Source organism: Sprattus sprattus, assembly GCF_963457725.1.
Source record: "Sprattus sprattus genome assembly, chromosome: 3".
Classification (NCBI taxonomy): domain Eukaryota; kingdom Metazoa; phylum Chordata; class Actinopteri; order Clupeiformes; family Clupeidae; genus Sprattus; species Sprattus sprattus.
Genome location: NC_137922.1, coordinates 33,418,646 through 33,428,387, shown reverse-complemented (window position 1 = coordinate 33,428,387; position 9,742 = coordinate 33,418,646). Strand labels below are relative to the sequence as shown.

The 9,742-nt window shown below is 41.0% G+C and overlaps 2 protein-coding genes across 2 annotated transcripts; one reads left to right on the top strand and one right to left on the bottom strand.

The window, feature by feature from the left end:
• Positions 1-233: 233 nt before the first annotated feature.
• On the top strand, positions 234-4,991 carry LOC308363198 (catechol O-methyltransferase domain-containing protein 1-like). The gene is made up of 7 exons (XM_080835988.1): positions 234-269; positions 1,213-1,343; positions 1,482-1,587; positions 1,848-1,966; positions 3,201-3,255; positions 3,359-3,492; positions 3,741-4,991. Exons 2-7 carry the CDS (start codon positions 1,239-1,241, stop codon positions 3,891-3,893), a joined length of 672 nt encoding a protein of 223 aa, XP_080692114.1. The 5' UTR covers positions 234-269; positions 1,213-1,238; the 3' UTR covers positions 3,894-4,991.
• LOC308363197 (non-selective voltage-gated ion channel VDAC2) lies at positions 4,710-8,848 on the bottom strand. The gene is made up of 9 exons (XM_080835987.1): positions 8,710-8,848; positions 7,326-7,398; positions 6,812-6,861; positions 6,496-6,648; positions 6,325-6,377; positions 5,809-6,036; positions 5,559-5,709; positions 5,387-5,444; positions 4,710-5,260 (listed from the first exon to the last, which is right to left on the bottom strand). Exons 2-9 carry the CDS (start codon positions 7,390-7,392, stop codon positions 5,169-5,171), a joined length of 852 nt encoding a protein of 283 aa, XP_080692113.1. The 5' UTR covers positions 7,393-7,398; positions 8,710-8,848; the 3' UTR covers positions 4,710-5,168.
• Between the last annotated feature and the right edge of the window lie 894 nt (positions 8,849-9,742).

Sequence of the window (9,742 nt, the reverse complement as noted above, 5' to 3'; positions counted from 1 at the left end):
TTTGTCTTTTTTTTGTATTCATGAATCAGTTCATCTTTTCTTTGGGGTCCATTTCCATGAGCCCGAGATCTAATGTAAATTGTTCAGGCCAATAAAATTTCAAAATGTGCCTTAGGGCAAACCGAGGTCTGGCACTGTTGGTTAGTCATGCGTTAAATTTGTCTGCTCCACCTCCCATCTAGGAGCCATTTTAACTGGAATCCTGCACTCCTCACTTCGCATAGGCAGGCTAACGGTCCAGCGTCTGGAGGATCACAAAGTGGATTTAGGTGAGTGCATGACCTTATAATACAGCATCTGCAACGTAGGTAAGACTAACGTGGAACCTCTGCATTTCATATGGTCCTAAATGAATGCGGAAGCGCAAATTAACAAACATCCAATTGTATGTAAGGATATAATGCAATATAATGATGTCGAGGGAGTTACTAGTTTAAAAATCTTCAGATGATTCTTAATCTTCTCAGATGCTGATAATAAAGATCCAAACTGTTACGGTGGTGACATTAGTTAGATTAGTAGAAATCAGTAGCCTACATATGGGCGTGAACAGGTGGTTTGCTTGCACCGGATTGTTCACCCAGGCTACTACAATTAGATGAATGATGGCGTTTCGTTTTAAAAGGAATACAAAGGGAACAAGGGTTAGAGAAGGCCAATACGTTTTCTGGTTTTGAGACCGCTATATCCAAATCACGGGGTTGTAAAGCCAAAGTTGCTGGAGCGCATGAGCTATCATGTGACAAAAAGTAACGTATCTCTGACGCTCTCAGGCTTTTACCACTAGCGTTCTAATATACGCGCCCTAATGAGGATCGTCGTTCTCTCTCATTGAGATCTAAACTAAAAATGGTTACAGCCACTTCAGGTGGACGGTAACGAAGTAGGAAACAAACTTCAGATGAAGTAGGTAACGACTATATGGGATAGTCCTTGGTGTATGACTGCTAACCGGTAACAATGTCGCTTCAGAATGTCAATAAAGAAGCCTTGATTGGCTCTGCAGCACTCGGAGTTGTCTTTGTTGCGGGTTATTACATAGGTAAGGGTCAGTTAGCCTGCATTTTTGTGTTTCTGTTCTCATGTCAACCTCAACTCAAAGCTTAGCTAATGAGCCATTTATCTTTACCTTAAGCAAATAATGCGGACATTCTCATTCGTCACTGACCACCAGATTAATGCATGTTAATAACCCATATTCTTTTATTACAGGCAAAAGAAGATCAAAATTAACCAGTATGGATATTTTCAAGAGCCACAGTGGTGCAAAAGACAACCCGTTGATGCAATATGTGCTCAATAATTCCCTGAGGGAGCACCCTGTCCTGAAAAAGCTGAGAATGGTAAAACACACATTGACTTAGGCCTGTCTATCTGACAAATCCATGGGATTTCAAAACTTTCTGACTGCATGAAGATGAATGTAGAGATACTTATAACACACGTTGTTAAACTTTTCCTTTTTATGATGTTCATTGCAGAGAACGATGGAACACTCCTTAAACTACATCATGGTGGCTTGCGAGCAGTCACAGTTAATGGCGAACCTGGCAAGGCTAATAAAAGCTAAAAAAGCCATTGAGATTGGTGAGTAGCGTATATATTTCCAAAGTAATATTTCCCCGTTTGGAAATTATGTTAGGTTATGTCATTCACATTTAAAACACAACATTACAATGAGCAATTATTCATTTTGCCAGCACCTGTGCAATGTCATTGATTGTATGTGATTATACGAGTTTATATGATAATGTGGCAGATCAGGCCATAAAATAAAACAGATTGCAAGTCATATAATATTGTGGTGTGTGTGGGTGTGCTTGTGTGTGTGCTTTCTTGTTTCACAGGTGTGTACACTGGGTACAATGCCCTGAGCATTGCCCTTGCCCTACCTGACGACGGCCGACTGGTTGCCTGTGATGTCAGTGAGGAATTTACCAACGTTGGCAAGCCCTTCTGGAAGGAGGTGAGGATCAGTCAGAACTGATATGGACAAGATACTCTTAACCTGTCAAGGGAATCATTTACATTTTATCAATTTTGTATTTACACAATTATATTTTTAGAACCAACCCGGATGAAATGCTGCACCACACCTATGATATGAAACAGTAGCTGTTGTGAAAGAACTAAAGCAGTTCACAGTGAATTGTCATTTATATAAGATATATTTGTTGTGACATAATTAGGAGCTAGGATGTAGTTGGCCCCTATATAATGTGTGAATGGAAAGCTTGTCGGATTATAATAATAATTGCTTGTGAAAGTCTCTACAAACTCAAGTTACAGTGTTCCTCTTGCTGTGTTTGCTTTGCAGTGGAATGCTTAATCACAGGTAACTGCTAAAGTTAAGGAAGCATGAGTTATGCATGAACATGGAATTGCCATCAATATTCTTGAAGTTTCGTTCGGAAACAATCAAGTGTGCTTTTGATCTCTAATCTGAAACATTGGCATTTGTTGCCTGGAGGTTAAAGATAAAAGTATCATGGGGCAAACTGAGTCACTCCTATTTGTTTCTTTTCAGGTTAACCATTAATTTGCTTGCTGAACCTAATGGATTTATTGCATAGGCTACATGGCTCTGTTCAAAAGCAAAAGCATGTAACACACTAGAAAGCATGGTGTGATAAATCCATACCACTTCACACCTCCGTGCCAGTGTTGAGAATGGAATGGAATGAAGGGTATCAGGAAATCATAAGGACATTATTGAAAGTGCTGTGACACTGCTAGTTTCTTCTCAGTTAAAATCAAGTACCATTCACTTAAACAAACAAATGCATCTGGTGTGCTTATTGCTGCCTTCATGGTTGGTGTTTCAAACTTACGTAGTCATTAATATTTCATTGGAAGATTGTTTTAGTGCTGTATGCCATAGATAACAAACAGGCTTTTGTCGTGCCAAGGAAATCAAATCAGTATTCAATTCTCAAATTATACTTAGATCAAGCATTTTAAATGGCAGCTAAAAGAAAGGGAGTAATACGATTATGGAAGAAGATCCACAAAGTCACATTGATGTCTGTCTTTCTTTACATTTCTTGGGCTTTGATCATTCCACCATTTACACATTCTAAATGTATGTTTGCTAACCATGTTTGCCAGTCCATCTTGCTTGTGTCACTAACCACATTTCCTGAAGTGCATCACTGATTGTATTAGACTAATACTTGTTCTCTCCTGTAACCCACCTCCAGGCTGGAGTTGAACAGAAAGTGGACCTGCGCTTACAACCTGCTTTGAAAACCCTTGGTAATGCAGACTTAAATCAGTTAGTATCAAAATTATACTATCAAACCAATGACAAAACTAAAATAGCCACTTACTATTACATACAATCTCTTCCTCTACATAGATGACCTTCTAGCAGCTGGAGAAGGAGAGACGTATGACTTCATCTTTATTGACGCAGATAAGGCCAACTATGACAACTACTACGAGAAATCTCTCCAGCTTCTGAGGAAAGGGGGCATCATAGCAATTGATAACGTGAGTTGCGTGTATCAGAAAAAACCCATTATGGCTATGATCATCCTCTTGAGTTAGCTTATGAACCTGTTATTGAAAACGCTGCCAGTTCTCTAGTTTTGAACATCCAGCTGGTGATTAAGGTAAGGTACCCTTCTCTGTTTAGTGTTCATATTCTTACCTCCTCTCGACCCTCTGCTATGACCTTGTCATGTTCCATCTCTGTGGAGATTGATGACTCGTTTGGTGTGCGTGCTTCCTTTCAAAAGACGCTGTGGAGCGGTAAGGTCGTCAACCCCGCAGAGGATGACCTGGACACCAAGTGCATCGACAAGCTGAACAAGAAGCTCCACAGGGATGTGCGGATCAACGTCAGCTTGCTCACAGTGGGAGATGGACTAACTCTGGCCTTCAAGCTGTAAGCCCTTTTAGAAAGGGCAAGAAGACACTGCCATGTCCATGGGCAGTCAGACAGTTGTGTTTTTGTAATATGGTTTATAGTGAGAGTTCTGATGTGCAAGGTTTATGAGGGTTTCTATTGTGCCAATTATTGCAGGGTCCAACTGAGTTTATTATGAATTGTACAGGACGTCATGGGTTCTGTTACTAGTGTTTTTACACAGAAATGACTGAAACCCCTTCCCCAATACAATATTCCAAGGAAACACGATGTGTCAAGTTGTTCCTTATGTTCTGCAACCCAGCAGGGTAAATGATGCCTTTCAGTTTCTACTAAATCTATCCATTCAGTGGCATACAACAATTTGCACATCACAGCATGCGCACCAAGTATCAAGTTGAAAGACTTTATTGTAAAGGTGGACACACACAAGGGGGGATTGCATGGTTTCCAAGCAATGTCCTTGTCTGCCATTTACACTGCAGTGAATGAAGGGAGAGGGAGGGCAGAGAGGAATGGGGTGGTGGATTTGCTCAGTTATTCAATTTGGATAGCTCTCATTGATCACACTGAGACAAATCCATTTTGGCATTAATCATGACTTCATTTCGGTTTCCAACTGAAGATGAGGATCTGACCAAAGCTACCTCTACTTAAAAACAAATAAATAAATTCAAACCCAGCCTGACAAGACTGTATGGCTTGTGTATTGAAGTCCTATAGCATCTACATTAAGAGCCAGTCTTAAGGACCAGCAAAAAAAAAATGCTAACTTGTGCAAATGCCATTTTTTGGGGAACAGCATAATCTGAAAAGTAAGGTGTTTTGAAGAGTGCAGAGCAGCTGAGGTTTTTTATTCTACATTCAGAGAACATTTACGTTACGACACACTCAAATAAGATCAAGGGGCCATTCTCTTTCAGACCCCGAATGAACCCGCTGAACCAAAACAAAAAAACAAATAGAACCAAATATGCAGAACATGTCCACATTTTTGTCTTTTAGAAGATGTATTTCATTGTCATGGCAACTCAGTGTGGAAGTGAGGTGGACGATACAGCACATAAATAACAGGAGTGAACATGATGGAAGATTTCAGGAAAAAAAAAAAAAAGAATAACTCAATGAGGTGTGGACTGTAGCTGTCAGGTATCCATCATATCACTGTGGTACGGAAGGTGTGAATATCATATAGCTTCATTTTTTTTTCTTCCCTTTGAGAACCCCTGCTGGTTAAGCCAGAAATACATAAGGCCAAATTCTTCCCATAATTCCTTTTTCAGTGGCAGGCAGCCGGTTATGCTTCCAACTCCAGCCCCAGGCCCAGCTTGTGACCACCAGCGTTGATGTTCTTCCCATCCATCAGGGCAGACAAGGTGAGCTTCACACCTGGAACACAGCACATGTAATGTTAGTGGGATACAACCACTGAAAATTAATAACTTACTATTACAAAGGCATACAGGAGATGAATGCTAAATGACTAAATGTAAATGAATGGGGAGTGTCCAATACCTGGCCTGAGTGTCTGGGTGTAGCCAACACCAACCAGGCTTGCGTTATTCACCTTAGCCTGCAAAGCAACACATACACAAACCCAAATTATAGTCACACATATACAAGGAGATCACTGTGCCTGTACTAGCTATAAAAAGGGATTCAATGTAAACTGCAGAAAGCTACTCACACTAAGAGAGGCACTGGAGTCCAGCTGGTACTTGGCCCCGATGCCAAAGCGTGTGCTGTTGTTTCCTGCAGTCCAGGCCAGATTGACAGCTGTCTCCAGCTTGTCACTCACTTTCTGGTAGATGGAGCCACCGAATTCAGCTCCATCATTCCTACCGAGCAACATCGAAGCATAGCAAGTCAGCTTTCAAACTGACACTAGAGTAAACATGCAAGTTAACCTAGTGACCTTTAATGGGTTGTGGGCTTACACATTGGTGTGCAGCTGGAAGTCACCAGTCTTGTAGCCGATGGCGAAGTTGTTCTGGGTCATTTTGGACTTGGCCGTGTCAAAGCTCATCTGGTACCCAGCGAGCCATCCCTCATAGCCTACCACACCGGCTCCATGGATGGTAGGTCCGGCAAAGTCGAAGTCTACATCACAGCCGACATTGACGAACTCACGTTTGTAGGCGGTCTTGACCTTTCCGCTTTTCTTTCTGACATATCCAAAATTAGATACAAGGGGTCAAAAACTTCACACTTCCTTTTAAATGTCAGGATAAGGGGTAACTAACTCTTACGCACATATGACATTTTACTCGGTTTTAATTGTGATCTGCCTAGGTATACATCAGACCCCGACAAATCTACTAGTTTACATGTGGGTGCTAGACAGCCACACAAATGTATTTGTGATTTAAACATTTTCACAGTGCTTAGGCTCAGTGAATATTTCTATGCAAGAAACTGTCTGATGAATGTCAATCAGCCAACATGAGTCTTACCCAGTATTTGGTGAGAAAGTTGTATCAAAGGTAAGTTTGAGTCCTTTAGTAATCTATATAAAAATTAAAAATAAGAAAAAAAGTGCAGTGAATATCCCACAATTCAAGACACACAATTTTTGTTGTTAAAAAACACAATGTAAAACCATTTTGAGGGCTGCCTCACTATACCTGGTCTTCAACGGTGATCTCTGTTCCCAAAGTGTTGTCTGTGTTCCACTTCTCGGTAAAGGTCAGGCCATATTCGGACCACTTGTACTTGGTCTCCAGGTTACCATTGACTTTGCTGGTGTCAGTGTTCGATGAACCAGCGGTTTTGAATTCCTGAGGGATGCATACATGAAGATGATTTATAGATATCGATAAATACATTCATATCCATATCTCTTCCTCTTGTAGACCACAATTCTGAATTTCAACACAGAACTCATACATTTTGTCCACTTATCTGGATAAACAACTAAACATGACTGGATCACCAACATACCACTCCATTTGCAGACTTGGTCTTCACATCAAGCTTGACTATGCCAAACCCTGGGGGACAAAAGGGGCAATCATCTTTATGGTGCAATAAAGAGTACACACATCTTCAAAAGACAACATACCGCACCAGATAACATCTACTTTACATGCCTAAATCAACAATTCTACACCCACATATAACCAATGGTGATATTATTGAATGTATACGAACATACACACCTCAATATACAACTTGCCAACATTTGCCTGTGTGAACTCCGTCCTTATAATGGGCAGTTACTACATTAGTAGTGAGAATGCAACGTTCTTAGCTATGAAAAACTACTGCACAAAAAAAGCCATGCCATCTCCACCCACCCATTCACCAATCAGAGGTCAAATGCCCAAAACACACACAGGCTAGTTATATAATTGGTTTAAGTGAGGGCCCCCGTTGGTCTTTACTCTGACATTTTGCTGTCTATGAAACATTTACTGTGACTTTTAAAAACACAAAGACTATTTCAAAGGCATACCATATCCTTTATTGAAGATATCCTTGGCAGATTTGCCCAGATCACCATATGAGGGAGGAACAGCCATTTTGTCCTGCAATAGAAAGCTGAATATGAGCAAACAGCTTCCCAGTACATACAATTGAGCTCAAAATACAATTACACACTTAACACCACATCATCCTTAAGTGCTTTTACTTGCCAAGAAGGCCGACAACACCATCTTGGTTCAGTTACCAAAAAGTCAGTTACCAACATAGTCATCTGACAAAGCATTTGTGCTGGATTTAACACAAATACTGTAAATGCCAGATACTATAATTTAAATGATCGATCCAGTAGTAAATCACTGACGTTTAAAAAGTGATGCAAACAACAAACGTAACAGCAAAATCACGGTCAAAGATTCAACCAATGAAAATGTACGACAAAATAAATTGACCAGATCCACTCAGCGCCTCAACTTTAGCTGACGCTAGAGGTGTCACGTCTGCGTCCAGGTTGTCTGCTAAGACCCCAAGGACAGGTACAGCTGACTACACGCGAGGCTTTATTTTCCAGTGGACAAGCTAACGTGAACTCTATTTTAAAGGGTTAAGCATATCAAAGTGTCCCTGCTAAGTTGGTTAACTTGCCTCGAGTTTGCTTGACCCTGCACGCAACCAATTAGCTAACACTGAACTGACAGCAGAACTGGTAACCCTGGTCTGTAACGCTGAATCGAAAGCAAAACGTTCAGGTTTACATAAATCATTAACTGTCGTTAATGGCACCGCTGTATTCGCATGTCTCTAACAAGTCTGACGTTAGTTTTTACCCAACATTAATTATTGTTTCAGCTAGTCTTTTCGCTTGGACTCCTTATTGCTGGCTAGCTATCGATACCTAGCTAGCTAGCCACCACCCTATTACCGATTATCACGCCAGCATACTAATGGAAGAGAGGTCAAACACCTTTGCCATCATTCCTTTGCAGTTTGACATCAACAACTTGGCTACATGGCTAAAATGCTAAGGCTAGTTGGGCGTAAAAGTCACGACATTTGGTTGCCGGCACGGAAGCGTCCTGTCGTTCGTTATGCTACGTTAAAGCTAATGTATATTGTGCAATGGTTGAGACGGATAGACATCCAGCTAGTTAGTGAGATAGCATTACTAGCTCAGGTATCGCATTCCGAAACTGGTGCGGCTCCTACCAAGCAGCTGCGGGACTGCTGGCTAGTTCGGTAACACTAGCTAGCTATAATAGCTAACGTTACCTACCCAACAACTCAGGAGGGCACGCCATGTTCTGGTAGTATTTCACTAGTTGTACAATCAAGCTGGCTACATTGCCATACAAAGGTCGATTCGAGCAATCGTTTACAATTTGTCTCATATAACATTTTAGAGATAGGTGCCTTACCGGAACAGATGAACAGCTAACGACACAAGGGTATTACTTTTCCGGCTGTTACTGAGGCTGCAGTGCCACAGTACTTCACTCCAGCTGGAGGGCGATGTGAAGGAGACACCGCAACAGCAAGGCGAATGCTCATAGCATTTTTAGGACCCTTGACTTATAGCTGTCCTTAATAAGCCTAACTGAAATGTCCCCTAACATTTGCAGATGGTGCAAATTTGTACAAACAGTGGTGTTATGCCCTAGTGTACAAACTTACTTTCCATTCTTCTGAAATTCATATTTTACAAATGAATGCATTTGTAGTACTTTCACAAAGGTTTAACTGCCCCCCTCCCGGCATTTGCTAAAGGCATCTGTGAAAAATCATCGTCAAGGTAACCATACTGTAAATATTGGCTGGATATGATGAGTTTGTGCCATAGAGATATACATATGTCTATGGTTAGTGCCCCATCAGTTGTAATAGCTGTTAAAGTTAAGCTACCGAAGTTATCGAAAAACGTCATAATTATTATGCGTTATAAATCGTTAGGAGCGCTAGCAATTATAATCAATAATCATCTATTTATAATCACGATTTATCAGCTCGCTAGTTATAACTAGCATAGGAGTAAAATCTAAGAATACTTTCGATATAGATGCCAATCAGACTGGACTTTTCGGTCAGGGGATGTCTAGTCTAGCAGATAAACTACATTAATGGGTTGCTTGCGAAATAATCTTTCACACGTACGCAATTAGCTGCTCAATATAAGTGCAACACGGAAAGACCTTGAAGTCACCACTTAAGCCTCATGAGGTTGTTAAACTGTTGCCAGGAGTCACACTAAGCCGGCTGTCCTTAACAAGTCAGTGATTGTTTTCTTCGCTGCTAAGGAATCACTGGACTGCAGTTCGCTGCACTGAAATGCATTATGTAGAAAACACGTCCACTGGAAGACACCCAAAAATATCACGTTAGGACGGTCCTGAGCCGATTGCCAGAATCTGCAGTAATCCAGCGCACCGTCATGCAGAATGACAGTTAAATATG

Coding starts and splice junctions, on each gene's coding strand:
- LOC308363198 (XM_080835988.1), top strand. CDS start 1,239: ATGGATATTTTCAAGAGCCACAGTGGTGCAAAAGACAACCCGTTGATG. Junction 1,967..3,200: donor GCAAGCCCTTCTGGAAGGAG/GTGAGGATCAGT, acceptor ACCCACCTCCAG/GCTGGAGTTGAACAGAAAGT. Junction 3,493..3,740: donor GCATCATAGCAATTGATAAC/GTGAGTTGCGTG, acceptor TCCTTTCAAAAG/ACGCTGTGGAGCGGTAAGGT.
- LOC308363197 (XM_080835987.1), bottom strand. CDS start 7,392: ATGGCTGTTCCTCCCTCATATGGTGATCTGGGCAAATCTGCCAAGGAT. Junction 6,649..6,811: donor CCAAGTCTGCAAATGGAGTG/GTATGTTGGTGA, acceptor TGCATCCCTCAG/GAATTCAAAACCGCTGGTTC. Junction 5,445..5,558: donor ACTCCAGTGCCTCTCTTAGT/GTGAGTAGCTTT, acceptor GTTGCTTTGCAG/GCTAAGGTGAATAACGCAAG.